The sequence below is a fragment of the Peromyscus leucopus genome, chromosome 1, assembly GCF_004664715.2.
Source record: "Peromyscus leucopus breed LL Stock chromosome 1, UCI_PerLeu_2.1, whole genome shotgun sequence".
Lineage (NCBI taxonomy): Eukaryota > Metazoa > Chordata > Mammalia > Rodentia > Cricetidae > Peromyscus > Peromyscus leucopus.
This window is the reverse complement of record NC_051063.1, coordinates 178,444,597-178,469,693: the sequence shown is the minus strand read 5'-3', so window position 1 is coordinate 178,469,693 and position 25,097 is coordinate 178,444,597. Positions and strand designations below refer to the sequence as shown.

Sequence of the window (25,097 nt, the reverse complement as noted above, 5' to 3'; positions counted from 1 at the left end):
AGGAACAGTTAGGACACTCTGACTATTGAAAACACATCAAAGTAGTACTAGGAATGTAAATGAATTGTTTTGCTGAATGTGGAAGGCTAGGTCTTGAGCACTCTACCTGTCTATGTTTTGGTGTCTTTGATCTTAAGGAGTCACTATCCACAAGTTGTGGAAACTTAGAGGTGAAAGTGTGTGGTAAGAGATATCCCTCAGAAGGGGTTAATAGAGTTCTCCAGACATGATGGTAATAAAAAGTCCCAAGCTGGAAATGCTCAGAATCCTCTGGCTTCCTGTATTGTTGTAATCACATTTTACCAACTCATGCCTTTGTCGTTTCTACTTGCCAATAGAATGTCTCCTTTTGGCATCAGAAGTAAATCTGTGAGGTGATGAGCTCACTAATGAACTGGATTTTATCTGATTACTAACTGTGTTTGTGTGGCAAATGATAACATTGAAATGATGACCAGCCTTCAGGAGCACAAGGATTGAAGGGGAAGCCATGGAATCAATAAACTAATCACTTAACTTGAATTTTCTATCTGAGGGTGTAAAACTTAATTTTCTGGGGTGAGAGAGAGGACAAAATTTAACTCTCTGGAGCCAACAAAAAGGAGGAACCATGCACAAAAATTTATATTTCTCCATCATTTTCTCTGTGTTTCTCTTAAGGCTTATATATCTGAAAAAAATCTCTCAGACAATATAAAACTTAAAATGTGGTTACATTCTATTTTTTTCAAGTACATTATTACAATGAATACAGTTAGAAAACATGATTTCCAATTTCCTTCAAATGATTAAACATCCTACACATTATGGATATAAAACAAATTATCCAAAGAACCCACATACATTCATATCCAAGCAACTTGGTATAGATTAACAGGACATAACCAAGTAAATATATTTCTCAGGCATTCTTTTACTGCCAGGCTAAATTTTGTGGTTACAAAGGAAGGATCAATGATTTTATTACTTATCTCAAATGGTAATCTTATAAACAATCTTAAAAGAATCACAAACCTAAATTATTATATATGAATAACAATCAGTCTTCTGTCTTTTACATACTCAGATTGTATTTTCATTCAACAACAGCTTTTTTGTATCAGGAAGCAGAGGGCATAAATGGGCATTAATTAATCACTGTCTTTGAATTAATTATCAGGATTTAAGGATTAAAGAATTAATCATTATCTTGGATTGCCAAACCATCCTAACAAGAAAAATCCACCCACAAATAATAACTAGGCTGCTTTGTTCTTGTTTCTTGACCTCAATGAGTCCCTCACTCAACTATGTGCCTTTATAAACTTTAGATGGTTTCCCCAGGTTTTTCATCTCAATGTTACTAACAAAAATATCTTATCCTATCTGTAAGTCACATTGAAAGCTTAGTTTTAACTATGATGCACAATGAAACCCATGTCACATCTCTCAAAATTAAGATTAAAAGAACTTGAGCTAGCTTAACTTTTGGGACACAATTGTGTTATTGTACATTTTTTACTCTTTTGGGTGGTCTACCTCTCAGCTCCCAAATGTATCACACAAAGAGGCTTATTCTTATATGTAAATACCTGGGCTTAGTTTGGCTTGTTTCTTGGCCGCTTTCCTTAACTTAAATAATCTTATCTCACTTTTGCCTCTGGGATTTTCCCATTCTCTTACATCTGTAAATCTTACTCTTCTTCTTACTTCTTCTGGCACTGGCTGTGTATCTGGATGGCTGACTCTGATGTCTTCCTATTTCTCTCTCATTCATTGATCTTTTTTACTCCCAGAATTCTTCTAAATGTTCTCTGCCTGCCAGCCCCTTCTGTCATTTCTCATGCCTCCCTATTGGCTTCAGATCTTTATTAGACTATCAGGTGTTTAGACAGGCACCATAACATAACTTCCCAAAGTTAAATAAATGCAACCTAAAAAAGTAGCATAATTTTAAAAATAATCTACAACACAATTGTTTTCCTTAATTATTAATCTAAAGCACAATCCATATGGATCCTCAAAAGGAACTAGGTATGTGAAATTTCCTTGTTCTTATTTTCTATCCTCTGCAGCTCATGCTTTATCATGGGCACAGGAAACACCTATCTTGCATTTGGCTTTATTAGTTTCCCTACTCAACTAAACTATCATAATCAAGTACTATATTTATTAAAGAACCCAAATCACCAAAATGCTGTTTAAACCAACACTATTATTTTGCATAAAATCATTGCTCTAAACAGAATAGCTTAGGAGAAAATCATTTTTATAATAATCCACAAATTAAAATGCCCAGTAGAATGGGATATTTTCTGGAGATAGTCATAATAAATTAAGGGAAGTGGGGATCTTCCCGCATGCATTCACACCATAGGAAAATAGCAGTGGCATAAAAGTTAAGGTGCAACATTAGCGAAGGTCATTCTAGAGCCAAAGGCTTTGGGGCCTCACCTATCTGAGATTCACCCATTAGAACTTTTCTTCCTGGTGCACAAACCTACTGATCTTTCAGTAGCCACCTATAGCTCCTCTGACATGGCTAGATAAAATATCACATTAAATGCTGTAAATACTGATTCAGTTTTTTTTTTTAGTAAAGTTGTCTGCCATTTGTGGAAAATGAATAATAACAGACAGACCTCAATTTTATTCTTTGTAATCAATAATTTCCTTCCCCTTTCATACAGTGCCATATGGATCATGGTTTGAGCACACCCGTAACTGGCTGTCTATGAGAGAAAATGAAAACTTCCTGTTACTGAGCTATGAAGACATGAAAAAGGTAACTGTCATTCTTACAGAAATCACAAAATCCTTTAGCAATTTACCCCTTACAGCATCCCACATTGTTCAGTATCCCTATTCCACCTATTCTATCACTGGTAGGATCATGAAGAGTCACTAAATGTGAAATCATACCCTATTTACTTTATTAATGTGGTCTGTCATTTACTCTCCAGCCTCCTCATCCACCCTACTTTACCCTGAAGTAGATTGGGGCAGCTCAAACTTGTTCTAGTGGTGTTTCAATTCTGTCTATGCAACAATTTTGATAAAGCTAATAACCCAGTGGTAGTGGGGAAGGGGTAAACAGTGTCATACCACTGGTGTGCCGAAATGTATGCCATCTCCCCTTGATGAAAAGAAGAGGGACAAAGGCATACAATCTTTCAGGAGGAAGGTGTCCTGTGCTCTGAAGTACTGAGGGTTACTGCTTGGTGAGCTAGAAGACACTGGAAATTTCAATACTCTCAGAAGAGAATATCTAAAATATTTCAACACTAAGTAATGAAATATATCTAAATACTCTGATAAGCCATACCCTTATGTTATTTTGCAGGTTTCATTTCATTGAAATGCCCCTTGAAAGTCATAAATATGATTAAGTAATATGTGCATGTCACAAATATCTCTTACTTTAAAAATTAAAAAAACATATCTTGGCAGTATATCACATGATTGTCAACCTTGCACTGAGAGTTAGAGATTGACCCAGAACCACAGGCCATCCTTGGTTGTCTGGTGTGTTTGAGGCCAACCTTGGGTACAAGAGACCTTGTTTCAAAAGACTACTAAGGAAAATAATTTTGAAGTTCATTTGTCCAATTTATTTTCATATAATTAAAAAAATCTTCCCTCTAATGATGGGCACATAATAATGAAACCAAGCATATAAGTAAAAAAGTATTATAATTTGATCAGCAACTCAAAAATTTAAGTAGTTTGAAAGTTACATGTGAAATGCAAACATTATTTACACATTTATAATCAATGATAAAGATACCAATTGTACTTTTTACTGAGCAAAACGAAATTGTCCTGAGCAAATAATCTGTCAGAAAAAATACTTGTCCACCATTAGAATTCTTCAAAAATTTAGTTAAGCAGAAGCAGTCTTACAGCCACTGCTAACCTTATAGAAGTAGACTCTGGTGATGACAAAGTCTGCTGATAGTTGTAACTTTTTTGTTGCTTTTATTTCTTCTTATTATATTTTTTTATTTTTTAAAACAATTATTAATTATATATTGTTTTGGAGCCTGTCCTGGAACTCAGTTTGTAGCCCAGCCTTGCCTTGAACACAGAAATCTGCCTGCCTCTACCTCCTGAGTGCTGGGATTAAAGGCAAGCACCACCACACATGGCAATTTAAATATATTTTCATCAGATTCTTTCCCTCACACAATTCTTTCCAAATCATCTCCCCATCCTTACACACCCAACTTCAAATTCCTTGTTAAAAAAAATCCCCAAATGAAAACAATAGCAAAAGAGAAAAACACCATGAGACTGGACTAGGCCCTCTGCATAGGCAAGACAGTTGAGTAGTTTGCTCTGCTTAATAGGCACCCTGACAGTGATATCAGGAACCATCCTTGGTGCTTAGCAGGCTTTTGAGAGTTCACACATCCTAGCATGGGACAACTTACACAACCTTGGTGCAGGAGTAGTGTTGTTGGAGAATATCTCTCCAGCTCCCGCTGCCAAGTCCTGCCAGTCCTGGAGCCCACTTATAAAATAAACACACAGACTCTTACAATTTTTAACTGCTTGGCCATTAGCTCAGGCCTAACATTGTCTAGCGCTTACACTTATATTTAACCCATTTCTATTAATCTTTACTTTGCCACTTGGCTCATGGCTTAAAGCTACTTTACATCTCCCTTGTCCTGGCCATGGCTCCAGACAGTCTCTCCTTTGCCTTCCTGTTTCCTCTTTTCTCCTCTCTGTTAGTCCAGCCTATCCTTCCTTCCTGGCCACTGGCCAATCAGTGTTTATTTGGACCTGTCTCAACTGAGTGTATTAGGCTCTGCTGACTCCGCATCATAGGTCTTGTGTTGGAGAAGATGGGAATGGAGGTATGGGTTGAGGGGGAAGGATATGGTGGTCAGAGGAAGGTGGGGAAGGGGATCTGTGGTCAGTATGTAAAATAAATAGAAAATTTCTAATACTAATAAAAAAAAAGGAAGAAAAGAAAAACACCAAAGTGTAACTAACTGTGAGCACCCACCCACACACACAAAAACCAAAACTATAGTCTCTTATATGTTGGTTAATTACTCCTGAACATGAAGACTGGCCTGGAGTGGCTGATATATACAGGGTCACTGCACTGCAGAAACCTGATTTTCCCTCTCCCAGCAGGTATAAATGACAGTTCAGATGTTAACCTTTACCCCAGTGCCTAGATTTTCATTCATTCATTCACTCATTCATTCATTCATTTTTAGAAATTATAACAAAATAAAGAAGAGTTGGACAAGACAAATCAACAGAACAAAAGTATCACAAGAAATGGCACAAAAATCAGAGATCACAATGTTTGATCACATGGGAAGCCAAAAAAAAGTCATGAAACTAGAAACTCTAATTTATAAGTAGAGAACTGATTCAGACATGGAGGAAAATGTGGCATGCTTCAGAATGTGGCTTCATATGTGTTTTTCTCATGCTGATGTAGAGGGGCTTGTTTCTTTATGTCCTCCCTCCTCTCTGGCTCTTAGACTCTTAGAGCCCAGGTTAGTTGATTTTGTGGATTTTCTTTTTGTATTTTTGATATCACTGGCCCCTACAGTCCAGCCTTGCCCTGTTCTGAAGTGTATTTGTGAGCTCCACCTAATGTTTGACTGTAGTCTCTGCATATTTTTCAATCAGTTGCTTTGTGGTGAAGCCTATGTGATGACAGTTGTACTAGATATCAATCTATGAGAAATTTAGTATATCATTTCATTGACTTCCTTTGCCATTCATATTTTTGCTATCCTAAATCTATGGGGTATACTGCCTCTGGGTGCTGGCCTTCAGATGGGAGCCCCTCTCAGGATATGGGTCTGTGCTCTGCTGGTCATTACTTGTTCATTCCCCCAAAAGCTGCCACATCTTTACCCAAGTAAATTTTCTCGGCAGGACAGATTGTAGGTTGAAGGCTTTGTAGCTGGTCTGGTGTCCCAGGCTTCCCACAGGAAATCTTGCCTTGTTAGAGGAGATGGCTAGTTCAGTTGCCATATTCTTTGTTACTAGGTCACCCTCATTGATTCCTGAAGGTGTTTCCATTGTTCTAGGAAACCATCTCATCCTAGTGATGCCCCCATATTCCATTGTCTCTCCTAATTCTCTCTCAACCCATCCTCCACCCACATGATCCCTCCTGTTCCCATATCCTTTCTCCTTTCAAAGACTCTCCCTCATCCACTAGCAATGTTCATTTTACTTCCTCACAGTGAGATGCATGCATACAGACCCCCTTGGGCATACCTTATTATTTAGTTTTTCTTGGTCTGTCAGTTGTAGCTTGGTTCTCCTTTACTTCTGATGTAATAGTCACTTATGATTGAGTACATACCATACTTTTATTTCTGTGTCAGAATTGCCTTAATCATGACTATCTTTTCTACATCCATTAGTTTGCCTTCAAATTTAATGATGTCATTGTTTTTAACAGCTGAGTAATATTCCATTATATAAAACCAGATTTTCTGTATCCATTTTTCTATTGAGTTTATTTACAGTTTCTGACTATTACAAATAAAGATTCTATAAACATAGTAGAACAATGGTCCTGTGGTATGGAGTGTTCTTTAGGCATATGGCCTGAATGGTATGGTATAACTGAGTCTTGAGGTAGATCAATTCCCAAATTTCTTGGAAACTGCCATATTTATTTCCAAAGTGGCTGTATAAGTTTGAACTCCCACCAGCAGTGGAGGAGTGTTCCTCTTGTTCCACGTGCTCTTCACCATAAATCTGTCAATGGTAATTTTGATCTTAGCCATTCTGACAGTGGTAAGTTAAAATTTCAGTGTTTTTTTTTATTGCATTTCCCTGATGGCTAAGGATTTGAATATTTCTTTGACTATTTCTCTTCCGTTTGATATACCCCTGTTGAGAATTCTCTGTGCAGATCTGTACTTCATTTTCAAATTGGATTGTTTATTTTATTGATATCTAGTTTCTTGTGTTCTTTATATGTTTTAGGTATTGCACCTATGTCCAATGTGGAAGTGGTTAAAATATTTTTCCATTTGTGAATTGCCTTTTGGCCTATGGACAGTTTCCTTTTTCTTACACAAGTATTTCAGTTTTATAACATCCCATTTGTTAATTGTCAGTGTTGTTGCCTGCTCAATTAGTATTCTGCTCAGAAAGTTGTCTCTTGTTTCAATGTGTTCAAGGCTATATCCCACGTTCTCTTTTATCAGGTTAAGTGTATCTGGATTTATGTTGATGTTTTTGATCTTCTTGGACTTGATTTTTATACAATGATAGATTTGCATTCTTTTTTTGTTGTTGTTGTTTTTCGAGACAGGGTTTCTCTGTGTAGCTTTGTGCCTTTTCCTGAAACTCACTTGGTAGCCCAGGCTGGCCTTGAACTCACAGAGATCTGCCTTTCTCTGCCTCCGGAGTGCTGGGATTAAAGGCGTGGGACACCACCGCCTGGCTATTTGCATTCTTATATATGCAAACATCCAGTTTTACCAGTGCCAATTGTTGAAAATGTTGTTTTTTCTACTGTGTAATTTTGACTTCTTTGTCAAAAATCAAAGGTCCACAGGTGTGCGTGGGTGTATTTACTTCTGTGTCCTTGATCTTATCAAAAGAACAATCTCTGTTTTTAATGACAAAAGTATATGAGTTTTATTACTAGTACTTTGTGGTATAGCTTTAAATCAGGGATAGTGTTATTATTTTCTCATCCAAGATTGCTTTAGCTATCCTGCTTTTCTTTTTATTTTTTCATACAAAGTTGAGTATTGTTATTTTCTGATCTGTAAAGAATTGTGTTAGAATTTTGATGGGTATTGCATTGAATCTGTAGATTTCTTTTTATAAGCTGACCAGTTTTACTATGTTAAAACTGATGATCAATGAATATGGGAGACATTTCCATGCTTTGAAATCTCCAATTTCTTCCTTCACAGTCTTTAGGTTCCTGTCATAACGGTTTTTCACTTGCTTTCTTACAGTTACACCAAGATAATTTATCTTACTTATGGCTATTGTGAAGGATGTTGTTTACCTGATTTCTTTCTCACCCCATTTATCATTTGAATTTAGGAAGGCTACTGGGTTGTGTTTTTTTGTTGTTGTTATTTATAAACCCAGCTACTTCACTCAAGATGTTTACCAGTTATCAATCTCCTTGGTACAATTTTTGGTATAGATCATGTATACTGTTGTATCACCTGCAAATAGTAATTTTTTTACTTCCTTTATAATTTGTTTCCCATTATTCTCCTTAAGTTGTCCTGTTCTGCTAGACAACACTTCACGTACTGTATTTCAAAGATGTAGAAAGAATTGAGAGCCTTGTCACATTCCTCTTATTGTGTAATTGTTTTGACTTTCTCCCCATTTAATTTGATGATGGCTATTGGTTGCAATATATTGCCTTTAGAATGTATAGGTATGTCCCCATATCCCTGATCTCTCCAAGATATTTATCATGAAGCACTGCTCTGGGTTGTCAAAGGATTCATTTGCATCTAATGTGATGATCCTGTGGTGCTTTTCTTTCAGTTTGTCTATATGATGGATTTAATTACAGATTTTCCTATGTTGAATCATCCTTGTATCTCTGGGATGAAGCCCACCTAACCAGTTTGGATTATTTTGTGTTTTCTTGGATTCAGTTTGTGAGTCCTTTATTGAGTATTTTACATCTATGTTCACGAGGGAAATTGGTCTATAATTCTATTTTTGTTTTTTCTTTTTGTGTTTCAGATATCAGGGTAACTGTAGCCTCATAAAATAATTTCACAATATTCCATCTATTTCTATCTTGTGGAATAATTTGAGGGGTATACTTATTAGCACTTCCTTGAATGTCTGGTAGAATTATGTACTAAAATAATCGACTCCTGGCTACTATTAGTTGGGAGACTTTTAATGACTGCTTCTATTTCCTTGGGGATTATGCATCTATATAAATTGTTTTGAACTTCATATAACTTCAGTAAGTGATATATAACACAAATGTTGCTCACTTCTTTTAGATTTTCCAAGTTTGCAATGTAAACATTTGTCAAGTATGACCCAATGATTTCCTTAATATCCTAGGTGTCACTTGTTATGTCTCTCTTTTCATTTCTGATTTTGTTAATTTGGATGTTCTCTCTCTGCCTTTTAGTAAGTTTGGAAAATGTTTGTCTACTTTGCTGTTTTTCCTCAAAGAACCAACTTGAAGTTTCATTGATTGTTTGCATTTTTCTCTTTGTTTCTATTATATTGATTTTCATCCTCTATTTGATTATTTCCTGAATTCTTTGTAGTATTTGTGTCTGCTTTCTTATTGTTCTAGAGCTTTTAATTGTGCTGTTAATTCTCTGGTATGAGAATTCTCTAAATTGTGCTTTCAGGTGCTTAGTACTATGAGCCTTCTCTTAACACAGCTTTAATTGTGTCCCATTAGTTTCAGTAGGTCATGGAATTATTATAATTGAATTCTAAGAAGTGTTCAAAAACTTTATTTCTTTATTGACTCATTGTTAATTCAGTTAGGAGGTTTTTAGTTTTCATGATTTTATAGTCTTTCTATAGTTTCTGTTATTTTCAAATGCAAATTTTACTCACAGTGGTCTCATAGTATATAGTGGGTTATTGCAATTGTTTTAATGTGTGGATACTTGATTTGTAACTGAGTATATGATCAATTTTGGAGAAGGTTCCATGAGAAAATGAGAAACAAGTGTAACCTTTTGTGTTTGGGTGAAATGTACTATAGATTTATGTCCTGTGGTCATAATATTTGCATTATTCTTCCATTTAATTTCCTTCTGGATGGCATGTCCATTTGTAGGGATGAGCGGCTGAAGTGTCCCAGTATAAATGTTTGGGATTTGGCTTTTGATTTAAGTGTTAGTCATGTTTCTCTTACAAATATGGGTGCCATTGCATTGGAGAATAATTGTTAAGAATTGAAATGTCATCTTGGTAGATATTTACCTTAATAAGTATAAAATATCCTACCAATTCTTTTTTGAATAATTTTGGTTTGATTTCTCACCTTTACATTTAAATTTAGCCATCATTATTAATGTTTGTATTGTCACAGATTCTGTGACTTTACTTGTCCTTGAGCACGTTGCTCCTTGGCCATCTCAGATGTGTCTCTCCACTGTGCCCTTCTTCTTCCCCTCTTTAGTTTAGTTTTTCCACCTAACCTCATCCAGCCACGGTATTGGTCAATATGCTTCTTTATTAACCAATCACAGCATACTTACACAGGGTATAGAAATATTCCAAAACATTTTCCTCTTTTTTTGTCTAAATTAATAGGAAGGTTTAAGCATTAACATAGTAAAGCTATATAAAATAGAAAAAGTTATTAAGAATTACAGTACCAATACCCAATCCATTTGTGTTTAGCAAAAGTAGAGAAAATAATTATGTAACTTATCTTAGTCTAAAGTTTTGTATCTAATTTACTTTCCATTATAACTAAGAAATATTCATTTATAACTATTTATTTTTCAAATCCATCAAATCCCAGAAGGATGAAATATTACTCAATGACAGGGACATCAGGCTATATCAACACTCATCCAAAGATCGTCTGCAATGATGGGGCATCCATCGTTCCCATACAGGCCTGGAATATCCTACAAATTTTATTGTGAACAGAGAATTCTGAAAGACTTCCTATGTTGTCTTGGCAAAGATTGGCAGTAACCACTTGTTGCATTCTCCTGATCTAGTTTTTACAGTGACTGTCAGCAATGGAAGCAAAGGCCGTTTCTTTGCCCACATTGCTAGATTTAGTCATTAAAAAGAAAAAAGAAAAAAAACTCCATACAGTTTCTTTGATGTTCACCATCTATTCTGAAGTAGACTGTGCTGCCAGGAAAGACCTATGTCACTTTCGTGAAAACCTTTAATTATTAAAATATTTAAAATGTCATATTTTTTCTTCTTTGAATATTTTGAAGATTGCCTATCTATTTAAAATACATGTTTGTATACCTAGAACATCTAACTAACAAGACTATAAATTTGACTATTATAGATGACTACTGGTCTGTATTGCTTAATTATACATTTATTATTGAGTTGCACCAAAGTTACCTTAAGCAATAGTAGTAGTATACATACATTATAACAAAAGTAACTTTAAATTTGTATAAATAAAGTAAAATTCATTCCAATATAAAATATTTAGAGTTTAACAATTATTTATGGAGATTAATTATTACATAATTTACTTTTTCCCCATCATAATAATGTAACTGTTTTCCATCATTTCTATATCATATCCCCTTTCTTATTTTAGAAAGCGATTATGACCAAATTCAATTTTTAACCAACCCTTCTTAAATGAATACAAACATTTATAACCAATATTTTGAGACTGTAAGTCTAGATTTCTAGACTACTTCCTGCTGTTTGGTGGGTGCTGGTAAACTTTCCAAAACTCGGAGAAAATTGGGATCATTGCTAAGTTTTGGCTTGAATATTTTGTGAGGCTAGATCACCACAGTTAGCAATAATAAAACTATTTTGGATGTTGGATCACCCTCAACATTTTATTGGTGTTTTGTTCCTTTGGTCTGAAAATATGTAACCTTTTACATGTGTATGTATGTATGTGCATATATATATATATATATATATATATATATATATATATATATACCTTTATTAAAAATATAAACTGTGCATTATACACAAATTAGCCAAAAATAACTTTTTGTTTTATGTTGGAGCAGGTAAAATATACACCATTTTTCTTGTATTTACTTAGGTTTGTTTTCTCATGTCTGTAGTCAGGAATTTAGGGAATCTTTCTTGTTCAAACCTGATTTTCGTTGACTCAGGATGAATCCATAGACTCTTATATTCTGTGGAAACAAAAGCATATACTCTCCCACAATTAACATAGCTTTTGACTTAAATTTTGAAATCAAGATAATTTTAAATTATATAGATTGGTTTAATTTAATAACTTTCATAATCAAAGGTCTCTCAGATGTTATGATCCACGAATAAACAGTCAAACAATCTAAACACAACATACGGCATAATATAGAATCTAGACTATCTGTGTATTTTTATCTGTATATGGGTTAGCATAATTTTTATTATTCCTATTCATTTTTAGGGATTTTACTTAATTAATTTTAAAACATTTTTTTAATTTATTTTATTTTACATTACTATTTAGTTCTACATAACAGCCATAGATTTCCTTGTTCTCCCCCTTCCAGCCCCCGTCCCCTTTCCCCCAGCCCACCCCCTTTCCCACCACCTCCAGATCAAGGCCACCCCTGAGGACTGAGATCAACCTGATAGACTCAGTCCAGGCAGGTCCAGTCCCCTCCTCCCAGAATGAGCCAAGCGTCCCTGTATAAGTCCCAGGTTTCAAACAGCTATCTCATGCAACAAGCCCAGGACCTGGTACCACTGCCTAGATGCCTCCCAAACAGATCAAGCCAATCGACTCTCTGACCTATTCAGAGGGCCTGATCCAGTTGCGGGCCCCTCAGGCTTTGGTTCATAGTTCATGTTTTTCCATTCGTTTGGCTATTTGTCCCTGTGCTTTATCCAACCTTGGTTTCAACAATTATTGCTCATATAAACCCTCCTCTTTCTCGCTAATTAGACTCCCAGAGCTTCACCCGGGGCCTAGCAATGGATGTCTGCATCCAGATTCCTCAGTCCTTGGATGGGGTTTCTGACACAACTATTAGGGTGTTTGGCCATGCCATCACCGGACTAGGTCAGTCCCGCCTAAATATAACACCAGTAGCACAGGCACTGAGAGAAACAATCAATCAATGGGACCTCTTGAAACTGAGAAGCTTTTGTAGAGCTAAGGATACAGTCAACAAGGCAAAGCGACAGCCTACAGAATGGGAAAAGATCTTCACCAACCCCACATCTGACAGAGGACTGATATCCAGAATATATAAGGAGCTCAAGAAATTAGACATCAAAACGACCAACAGTCCAATTAAGAAATGGGCTATAGAACTAAACAGAGAATTCTCAACAGAGGAAACTCAAATGGCTGAAAGACATTTAAGGAGTTTTGAAACATTTTAAATCTATGACTGTTTCTATTCTTTCTCTTCCTCTCCCAAGCCTTCATACAATTTTCAAACATGGTTGCAATCCACTTAGAGGACTATATGTCTAAATTTCTCCTTACTGTGTATCTCTAACCCTTTCTGTCTTTGTGAGCAAAAAAACTTAATTTGCCACCTACCATGTGGCTGGGAGTTGCCTCTCTGTACCTCATCCTGTGTGAGAATGTGATAACTTGCCATGCTGCAGCTCAAACTCACATGTCACAGCCAGGGGATGTGTCTCTATATAGTGGCCCACATGAGAAGCATGGATGATAATGCTGGTTTTGGCTGTGTTTTTGTGTGTCTAGAAGCCTTTTTAAGACCTCTCACACTGTGGGACCCTCAGTGGGTGCCATATGTAAATGGATATTTCTCTCCTACGTGCCAGTTCTAAAATTAACACTCAGAGGCTTCTATTATTTACAAAATGCTCAGCCAATAGTTCAAGCTTTTTACTAACTAGATCTTACATTTAAATTAATCCATATTTATTAATCTCTGTATTGGCACATGTCCTGTGGTTTCACCTGCCTATAACATCTTGCTACTTCAGTGGCTCACTCCCACTCTGCCCTTCATTTCCTCCTCCATAATTTGGTTTTATTGCCTAACCATATCTTGCTTGGCTATTGATCAGTCAGCTTTTTCATTAAACCAATCTGGGCATAATTTATACAGTGTACCGGAAAGCAATGTGTAGGTAGAGGGAACTTTGGAGAATAAGACCTATGTTATACACATTATATTGGGGAATTTTGGGGAGACTATAGCAGGTGTTCTGCACAGAGATGAGGATGAAACTAGGAGACTAGACTTCAAGGAAAATGGAGAAGTAAAGCTCTGTATTGAGCCTACTGCTTTCAAGCCCACCTTTGCCTGTGGGTTCTTGGGAAATGCTTGATGGAGTTGAGGTGTTGGACAAAGCAATGATTATGGTACAGATGTTTAAGGCTATCTCTGTGATTCACTAGAGATGAAGGTGGCTGATGTAGGTGTTTTGATGCAGAGCTGTGGATAACACTTGTGGATGGGACTCAAAGGAATGGAGATTAAGCCAAAAATATATAGTTAGCTTATTTTTCCCTGGACAGAACAATCTGTGGGGTCCCAAGGAGGGCCAGTTGAAGTAGAGCGTGGGAATAATGCTATGAGTTGGAAGAGCAGGATAGGAGGAGAAGCTCATTGGGATCTACTCTTGATGGAGGTGGGGGGTGACACAGATATTTTGTGGCAGAAGTTTGGGTCAGACTTGGGGATTGGATCTGGAAGAGGAGTGGAAAAAGTGAAAAAAATGTGGTCAGTCTACCTACTTCCCTGGCAGAAGTCAGAAAAACAATTAAGGATTACCAAAAACAGAAAAATTGAATTATTCCAAAAATAATTTGCTCTCTTAATTTTATTTTCCAGGGATAGAAAGTTTCCATGTAAGAAGCAAAGACATCCATCAGATTTCTTGCCTTTTGAAAAATATTTTAATTTTTTCATTATAAATTCAATTTTCCCCAGGAAGCTTAATTACTCACCTCTGCTGTATGCTTATTCAGTTTCCCATAATTCTCCCTTCCAACCATTCAACACTTTCTTTTCAATTATTGGCATGGTTATTTACTTTCAATTAAAAGTCAACTGAATCTGTGATAAAATAAGTAATACAAGTTTAGAGCTAAAAGGTCCTTTATGAGCCCATGTGTAGGACTTGAATTCTAAGCAAAGCCATCCTTATTCCAAAGTTTTGGGTTCTTATGTCCAACACTAGAAGTGAGTCAGTTCTGGCAGTGCACAGTTATAATGCCAGTCTAAGTGGGTCTGAGGTAAACAGATTGTGGATTTGATGCCCATCTAAGTAACAGCATAAAAGCATAATTCAAAACAAAATTAAAGTTTGGATGTAGCCCTTACTAAAAATTTTTGAGAACATTTTTATGAAAGTATTTTAAAACTGCCTTATGCTCAGTTACATATAGAAAAATGTATCATTTGGCATAAACATGAACCTCCATCCAATTATTTTTGCATGTCCTTCATTCACCTTGACTGCTTTCTAGAAGTATTTCTATTAGTAACTTTAAACATCACAGGGCAGGTTGGGTATGGTGGTGCAAACCTTTAATGCTAGCACTTAAGAGGAAATGCCTATTTCTCTGTGAGGTCCTCTGGTCTCCACAGCAATTTACATCACACCACATTGGACTCCCCCCTCTATAGGATATAGCACACTCTGTCTCCAGTCAAAATATCCCATTGCAGTTAGTAGGTGGGTAGGCATACACCTGTGAATATAGCAATACTCAGATGAACACAAAATGATGAGTTTTAAGGTCCTCATTCAGTACAATATAAATTTGAGGACAGTCTAAGTTATATGAGACCCATCTAATATCAACTCCCCTATAAAAGAAATCCCAGCCTCTGTATTTTAGGGGCCAGAGATCAGTCACATTCCAACCCACTAAATATACAAATGTTGTGTGTGACTATTGCCCTCTATACAAGGCATGTTTGTTTGCTAAACACCCTTGAATAATTTCTCATATTGTGGTGTCATTTTTTTCTTCATTTTTTCCATTGTCCAGCTGTAGTTACCTACTCTGCATCAGTTCTTTCTAAGCTCTCTAATTATTAACCTCATTTTTGTTTTGTTTCTTCTTTTAGAATACAAGGAGAACCATAGAGAAGATCTGTGACTTTCTAGGAAAGAAATTGGAGCCAGATGAGCTAGATCTGGTCCTCAAGTACAGCTCCTTCCAAGCCATGAAAGAAAACAAAATGTCTAATTTTAGTCTTGTCCCAGAACATATAGTTACTAATGGTTTGGTCCTCATGAGAAAAGGTGAAGGAACTCTTTAGTTCCAAAATATGTTAGAATCTGTGGTGGGTTTGTTGTTCATATGAGACTCTAAAGAAATTGGGAATATGTCAGCAGTCACTGCCCATTACTCATAGTTCTTGACAGAACTTCCCCGGGGATCACTCCACGGAAATGGCATGGATTTCAGAAAATGAAAATATTTATTTTTAGCGGGGTGGGGGGGATGATCTTGGGATTTTAGAGTGTTATGTCCAATATCCCCAATGGTAAATGAGAAAGTAGACATGTTTTTGTGAGGTTTGGTTAGGCTCCCTGTAGCATAGCCCTAAACTCAAAAGAAAATGTTTAATGAAAAGAACTAAAGATACACACACACACACACACACACACACACACACACACAACACAAACACATATTGCATGATAAGCACAAAATACACTTCCTTCACTGCTGAAAATGATGTTCAACAGGTCAAAACTGCTGATCCACCACAGGCAAAGGGAAGACCTTACAAGGATTAAGAAAATTGTCCTCCAGGGTTAACATATGATGGCATTTGCCAAGCAAAATTTCGATTGTTTCATGATCATAGTTACTGGCTTTGTTCTGGATTGTCTCTCTTGGAATAGGAATATCCATCTTCTCTATGTCTGTGCCACCACTTTACACTAGGAGCAAATTGTAGGTGTGGTTTCATATCTGTGCAGTTGAGGAGTGACTGCCAGACTACACCACACCGAATTAGTGAATAATTGGTGAGGTGAGACTCAAGGTTGAAGAAGGAATGAGTTAGATGTGAGGTATTTGGGGATGACTAAAACACCTGGTTATAAACGCAGAAGTGGAGAGTTATGGGTTTAATTTTCCTCTTCCATTTTTTACATGCTTCAGCCTTAAACTTCATTCCCTCTCCAATATGCAGTGTGAGGATCAGGTCATAAGACTGTAAGACATCAGGAATATACATAGAGATAAGTAAGTTAAAGTCATTAGTGAATTGCATTTAATTCAGTACTCCTGGTGTCCTCACAGGAGGAAATTATTCTCAGATTTGGGCACACAAAAATGTCAATTCAAGAAAATGGTCATCTATACACTAAGGACTGAGGCCTATCAGAGGATCCACTGCCATTGACACATAAACTCAGACTCCTGTGCTCCATTTTCTGTGGACATAGAGTTCTCTGTACTACAACTCAGAACCTCAAGTAAGAAAAGAAATTGCCCATTCTTGGATTTCCTGTAATGAATCAAAATTGGGTAGAGATAAAAGAGTATGTGTTCATAAATGGCTCCAATGAAGTGCCAAAAGAAATAAAGTGGATTGCTTACTAGAGAAGAGCTATTGAAAGTGACAATATTTTTTATCTGAGACACAATGGAGTAGATGCAATAGAATTAGGGTCACAATTTCATGAGGAAAACTATAATTACCTGTTTTCTAGTTATCTTCTTCCAGAATGAATCTGCATTGGGATTTTAGTTTAGTCTCTTCTAAAACAGTATATTTTCATGCATTATATTCCTTAGGAGGAATTATATCAGTTATGTCAGAACAATGGACATGGCCCTATAAGTCATTTGTGATTTAATTATCATAGTGATTATATATGACACCCATCATTGCATTTGAATAACTTTTATTCTGAGAAATTGTTTTCCTTGTACTAACACTCACTATAAGCCATGAATCCCACAGGAAACCAGATCAATGAAGGGGAGAGAAACTTCATCACACACTTCACCCTGATTCATAACTTCATTATAGAAGTTGCTAAGATGCATATGTTAGGAAACATTTTGGAAAGAATAAGATGAGCGAGGAAAATTTTGATCTTAATTCCTACATTAGAATGGTTCATTTTTAATATAGAAGGTATGAGTAGATCAAAGATTAATTCTAAAATGTATTTCATTACTTACCTTTACATACCTAATACTTAAATTTTAAAGCATGAAATGTTGTGTTAAATGTAATACTTGCTTTGATCAGAGGAATTCTCTCAACATGTTTTTGTTGTCCTTTAGTTGCTTTTCTCAGGACACCAGAAAGATACATTTTCTTGCCTCTAGAGAGATAATATGAAGAGCTACTATTTCCCTGGGAGACTCAATTTTCTGGCTAGATGGGATTAATTTAGTTTAAAGCTCCAATGAAAAATTTTCCACAAACAATTTTGGGCATTATGATTCAATATTTAGATACTGCAGAAAATATAGATCAGAGAGATGTCCTGTTTAGTTGACATAACCTTTATAAAGACATTGTCACAATCAAGACACATGGGAGGAAATGTCTTCTGACAAACTTCAAAGGTTTTCACCCTCATTAATTCACAGTAGATATTTACAGACAGTTTACTTGAGTCAGTAATCATTTTCTCTGGTGTACAAAAAAGATATTAATCCGAGATACAGAGAGAAGAAGACCCATGGAGAAGCCCATTATCTACAGAGCAAAAAAACCTAGAGGGTATGGACAACAACATTTTATGAAACCTACAGTCTCTAAAAACCAGGAGGAAGTTCCTTTCCAAGAAGTGTCAAGCCACTATGCATTATGGTTATACTTCATGTGTGCAACTCCAGAAACATGATTCTCTCATCTGGACTGATTCATTCCATTAGGCAGACATACTGAGTTTGCTCAGATTCTGGAAATTCAGCATCTAGTCTGGCTTGTGAGAATCAAGATTGCTATTGGATACAGTAACACAATGTGTTCCAATAATGAGTTCCAATAATGAAACTGAAAAGTAGAAATGGGTATTGATAGATTCCATTATTATTAGATGACACTCTTGCAGTCATCACAAGTAATGGTATATTATTTGAATACGGTGTATCAATAATTACATTTCTTATAGTGTATAACACTGGGCATTTAAAATTAACATATGTGACACACAAATATTGTATTTTGGTAAGGAAACACATGACTACTATTGTTAGGCTTTTTGGCTTCAAAACCGCATACATCACTATAATACTGGTAAGATTCCAAGGACCAATTTTTCTTCATCAGCAAAATGGCAACAAGGCCACTATCTTCCTTAATCATTCATTAATCTTTTTAATAATTTCATACTGAATATGTTTTCTATGTTTGATACACTTTGATTAATGAAGCCTTAGAGAATTTAAGAAATATTTTACTTTTCAAATGTATTTGATGAGTATTTCCACCATGTTTACAAAAAGGAAATGCATAAAGTGACAGAGCTGTGAAATAAAATACACAAAGGATGGGGGCTGTAGAATTCTATACAGAGAGAAGATAGGAAGAGATGGTTAAAGTCACACAAATAATGATACAAAAGTAAAAGAAGGGACTATGTGGAACACTTCAGAATATCATGGTGAAGGAACACATAATACAATGTGAAAAAATGCACTACTTGACATCTCTAAGCCCAAACCTAAAGATTTCCTAGAATGTGGTTATGAGAACCAAGATATGGTGGTAAAGACTGCGGATGAAATCATCTTCATGCATCACCAATCTCCATACTAACTGAAAACCGACATCCTGGATTGCTCTCAGCAAGCTGTATCTTGCTGAGAATGATTGAAGGATGTCTAGTGAGAAGGAGAAATAATCTGGACATTAAAAAATGTAGATCCATTGTCTATGCTGTTAGATTGTTTAGTGGATATGTTGGTATAGGAGATGGTTGACATTATTTACACAGAGGTACAAGTTTGTTTGCATATTTTCAAAACATAGTAATTTTTCTCCACAGAATAACTGTTAGTTCTACTTAATTGACTGTGTAGTCCTACTTAAGCAGGCGGTAAAATCCTGTGGATAAAAGAGTGAGAGCATATTTACAATCAATATTTACCAATCTATGTGTCTGTTTCACATTTTCTAGGCACAACTGGGGACTGGAAGAATCACTTTACAGTAGCCCAAGCTGAAGCCTTTGATAAAGTATTCCAGGAGAAAATGGCTGGTTTCCCTCCAGGGCTGTTTCCATGGAAATAAAACTTTAAAACTTCATTATCTTACATGAACACTGGTGCTTACTGAATTGTGTAGTTTTTTTCTAAAATGAATTAGCAGTAATAGTAGCAGTAGTATTAGTGACCATAGTAGTATAGTAGTGGTGGTTGTTTTATATGTATTTGTGTGTGTGTGTGTGTGTGTGTGTGTGTGTGTGTGTGTGTGTATGTACATTTCTGTGTGTAGTACCTTTAGTGATGAGAAGAATGCATTGGTTCCCATGAAGTTGACATTATGTGTGCTGTAAGCTCCTTTTTTTGCATCCTAGGAACTAAATTCCAATTTTTTTGTAAAGGTAGTACAGTTCTCTTAACCTCTGAATCAATTCTCCAGCCCTAAATATTGTAGTCTTGAGTCATGAAATGTTTGTTTGCAATACATAGCCAATTAAGTACAATGTGCTTCACAGAATTGCAGCTTAAAACAACCCTGTAATATCTGAAATGCAAAACACTCTACAGAAATTTGTAGACAATTTTTGGTCTGTGACATTTGGGTGAAAAGTAAATAAATTGTATTAATAGACATTCAAACTAATTTTACTAGTCTATGGTAGAAGATCTTTAAAACTTACATTTCTCTTCACAATTGTGTATTTGTATTTCAGTTTTTTTCTTCTTTTTGGTAATTTTTACTGGGTGTATACAATAGTGGGTTTCAATATAATACTGCTGCATACATGCACATCATTTTTATTTTCTCAGTATTGCTACTCTACTGCCAAGTGCCATATATCCACTAACATTAGTACTTTCTCCTCCCACACAGCACCTGTCTGCCTGGGTGTCCTATAGACACACTTATATTTAAATATGGACGTTCAGAATGGAGAAAATGATGCAATATTTTCTTTCCTTTTTATGACTACTGGGAAGTTATTTATTTTAGGTGTTATGGAGAATATACCTAGGGGCATCTAGAAGAGTCCAGAGCCGAGAGAGAAAGGAGTAGACAAAACATGACCAGCAGAATAGGTCAGGCCAGTAAGTGGGGATCAAGAAAGCAAGACTAAACAGAATAAGATGAGAGAGAGTGGCTGAGAAGATCAAGAGAGCCAAGAATGGACATTGTCAAAATGACTGTTTTATATACAAATGAGAGTCTAGGGAATAGAATTTTAAGACCTGGATAAGATCAGGATAGGGACTGGGGTAGGAAGAGCAGAGGAGTCAGGATACTGGATACTTGTGTGAACTCTGTAACAGTATTTGCCATGAGAGCATGGAGGCCAACATGCACTTTGGTATGCTAACAGGCACCAATTTAGCCATTTGTCCTAAGAATTTTTTTGACCTTGGCATTCCAGACTATTTTTTATTATTTAAATACTTCATCAGGCCTATGTAATCGGTTCTGTAACTGCTTCTTGGCTGAAATTACGATGGTGTTCTCAGGACATTGGATGTTTGGAGTGTTTATCAAAGATTGGAAGTAAGGAGTTGAGGTAAGGTTGGAGACATCTGTTTTGATATCCAGGTTTACAGGGACAAGCTAGGGCAGGCTAAATACAGAGAGCTTTAGAGCAGTATGAAAATTCTGGTTAAAGCCAGAGCCTAAGGCTAGTTTGGAATTCCATCAGAAATGTCAAGTATATATGATTTACAGCAAGTGTAGGGGTAGCTGTTTTTAATTTGGAGCAGTTTATAGTTTTTAAATAATTAGAAATCTGATGGGAGAGCTATAGACTGGAGGAAAAAATAAAGCTAATGAGCATAGTGGAAAAACTTTTTCTTGGGTATATGCTTGAAATTTCCAGATCAATTGGGTGTGCAAGCAGTCTAAAGACTAAGCATGTCAGAGGAAGATAGTTAGATAGATAGATCCCAATGTTAGAAATTGACAGTAGGTAAGTAGGGAAATTTCTGCTGTTGATTGACAGGAGTACTTATCTAGAGTATGAGTTGTGACAGATAGATCCAAGATGTTAATCCTTGAAGCATACATGAATTTCTTAAAGTTACACAATGAGATGCAAATTTAGCTGGCTGGCGGTGGAGCATGCCTTCAACCCCAGCACTCAGGAGGCAGAGCCAGGCAGATCTCTGAGAGTTTGAGGCCAGCCTGGTCTCCAAAGTGAGTTCCAGGAAAGGCGAAAGCTACACAGAGAAACCCTGTCTCAAAAAAAAAAAAAAAAAAAAAAAGGAAAAAGAAAATTTTGGATATGTTATCATTGCTGCTGCTTATAATCTGTACTTAAATTTTCACTGTTGAAAAATCAGTTAACAGGTGTGTAACACAAATTGCTAAATGGTCTTATTAATAAAAAAACAGGGGCAAATATTGAGGTAAAAGTTGAAAGATCAGAGAAACAGAAAAAGACAGCCATGTTCTTACTTGTACAAAATCCTCAGCTTCAAGAGAGAGACTTCTTCTTTACTCAGGCCTTATATACCCTTTTTCTGCCCTGACATCTTACTTCCAGGGATTAAAGTCCTGTATAGTTCCCAAGCAAAGGCATGAGATTTAAAGTGTTGGGATTAAAAACATGTTCCACCACATCTGATTCTGTTCCCAGTGTGGCCTTAAACTCACAGAAAACCTGACAGATCTGTGTATCCTGAGTGATAGTGAAGGGTGTGTGTCATCACTGTCTAGTCTATATTCATAATGTAGTGCCTGGCTCTGTTCTCTGATGCCCAGATAAGTTTTATTGGGGTGTACAATGTATAGCCACATTTCTCCTTTTTGTCTAAAATAATAAAAGGTTATTTCTCAAGTCCTTGTTTAAGTAGACTCTCAGGCTGGATCATCTCAGCTAGCCAACTTGAAATTATGCTGAGCACTTTGTAGTCCAAAGCTGATCTTTTGGTGGTGTTTATCATCTCAGTGGTATTATCATTTTTCTGATGGAATCTTTGTTGTGGGGCCCCATCCTCATTTTTGGACTTCAAAATCACTGTTATGTATGGTCATGGTATGCTGCAGAAAACTGGGAGAGACTCAAACCTGAAATCATGTACAGGCAGCTAGATTAAGCCTTTTTTCTAGGATTAGATAATACTTTACGACCATTAATATCATGACAAAAGTTTAAAATATACATATATATGTATGTATATATAAGTTATATATTAAGAAAATTTTTAAAGAGTCAAAATAAAACCAAGGAATTATGAGATTAGTGGCAATAGAGTAGTCCCTTATTGTTTTTCCTATCCCATTTCTGGAGGCTCTTCTGACTTGATACAGAGATTTTACATTTTCTTTTAACAAACATGCTTGGCTTTAGAGAAAGCGAGAGCCATGCTCTACCTCCAAAAATAGGTGTAAGTTTTAATTGAACTGGGACTCCATACAGACTATTTGCATTATATGTTTGTAGATATTAGCTAAAACAAACTTTTAAAAAGACTTATGAAATTTTATATTGTTAAATATGTGATATACCATATATTAACAGGCCAATTACTCTTTTTCTTGGGACATTTTGGATGTTTTGTCTTTTTCTTTTAGATGTTTCATTGTCCAGTAAAAAGAAACAGCTTTTTAAAACAATAACTATAAGAGGTCATTCTTTATGTAGCAGAGAAGGCAAATTATTCCAGATTGTAGAGAGCCCACTGGCTTAAGTAGCTTTTAAAAAGCTCTTATATCTGTTACCATTCTCCACCTATCAGATATCTTAAAAATAACAGATACAGGAGAATTCCAAGGTCTGATTGATTCTTCAATATGCTGGGAATTTAATTGTTCTTGTACCACCTGTTCTAATGCCTGTATTTTATCACTTATTGAATTGATTTGAATTGTAGACCTTGTCCTGAGTCCTCAAGTTATTATTGGCTCAATAGTTTTATTACATATTTTATCACAAGTTAAGTTACTATTTCCTGGGAAGGAAAGAATCATGGCAATAGCTGAAAAGAATGTATTGAATGGTTGCACAGGGGACCTTTGAGAAAATGCACTACAAAACAACAGAGACAGCTGTATAAGGAAGCTTCCTGGGGAATATTGAATTTTATAATGAGAAAGTAAACTGTTTCGCAATAGACTAAACAATTGCTGGTATTGCTACTTACATGTGAGCTTTCTTTCCTGGATGATAAGATTAATATCAATTTCTCTTTTTTTATTTCTAAAATTTCTTTTATTTATTTTTTTTCATTTATTTTACAATACTATTCAGTTCAACATAATAGCCACAGATTCCCTTGTTCTCTCCCTTCCTGCCCCCTCCCTTCCCCCCAGTCCACCCCCTATTCCCACCACCTCCAGATCAAGGTCTCCCCCAAGGACTGGGATTGACCTGAGAGACTCAGTCCAGGCAGGTCCAGTCCCCTCCTCCCAGATTGAGACAAGCGTCCCTGCATAAGTTCCAGGTTTCAAGCAACTAACTCATGCAATGAGCCCAGGACCTGGTACCACTGCCTAGATGCCTCCCAAACAGATCAAGCCAATCGACTGTCTCACCTATTCAGAGGGCCGGATCCAGTTGGGGGCCCCTCAGCCTTTGGTTCATAGTTCATGTGCTTTCATTCATTTGGTTATTTGTCCCTGTGCTTTATCCAACCTTGGTTTCAACAATTCTCGCTCATGTAAACCCTCCTCTTTCTCACTAATTAGACTCCCAGCACTCCACCTGGGGCCTAGCAGTGGATGTCTGCATCCAGATTCCTCAGTCCTTGTATGGGGTTTATGGCACAACTATTAGGGTGTTTGGCCATCCCATCACCAGTGTAGGTCAGTCTCAGCTGTCTCTCGACCATTGCCAGCAGTCTTTTGTGGGGGTATCTTTGTGGATTTCTGTGGGCCTCTTTAGCTCTTTGTTTCTTCCTTTTCTCATGTGGTCTTCATTTACCATGGTCTCCTATTCCTTGTTCTCCCTCTCTTTTCTTGATACAGCTAGGATCTCTGGCTCTCTTTCCCTCGACCGTCGCCATTCATTGCTCCCACTCATGACCAGGCTGTTCATGTAGATCTCATCCATTTCTCCATGTCTTTCTTGGGGTCCTGTTTTCCAGGTAGCCTCACTGGTGATGTGAGTAGCAGTCCAATCATCCTTGTTCCACATCTAGCATCTTCCTATGAGTGAGTACATACCATATTTGTCTTTCTGAGTCTGGGTTACCTCACTCAGCATAATTTGTTCTAGATCCATCCATTAACCCACACACCTATGAACATATAATTTTTGACAAAGAAGCCAAAAGTGTACAATGGAAAAAAAAAGCATCTTCAACAAATGGTGCTGGCATAACTGGATATCAATGTGTAGAAGGCTGCAAATAGATC

General features: G+C 36.4%; 1 protein-coding gene across 3 annotated transcripts in view; it reads left to right on the top strand.

Annotated features, from left to right (window-relative positions):
• Positions 1–19,873, top strand: part of LOC114685244 (probable alcohol sulfotransferase) — a 35,480-nt gene extending 15,607 nt beyond the window's left edge. Inside the window, exons 4-7 of one of the 3 annotated variants that reach the window (XR_005090717.1) lie at positions 2,670–2,764; positions 15,699–15,876; positions 16,889–17,064; positions 19,732–19,813. Coding sequence is in view for 2 of the 3 variants with exons in the window: in XM_028859829.2 (XP_028715662.1) it covers positions 2,670–2,764; positions 15,699–15,876; positions 19,732–19,844 (386 nt within the window). In the remaining variant the exon portion in view is untranslated. Of the gene's footprint in view, positions 1–2,669; positions 2,765–15,698; positions 15,877–16,747; positions 16,813–16,888; positions 17,065–19,731 lie in introns of those variants that run through there. The other 2 variants (XM_028859829.2, XM_037202073.1) reach the window with 2 other exon arrangements.
• The last annotated feature ends 5,224 nt before the right edge of the window (positions 19,874–25,097 follow it).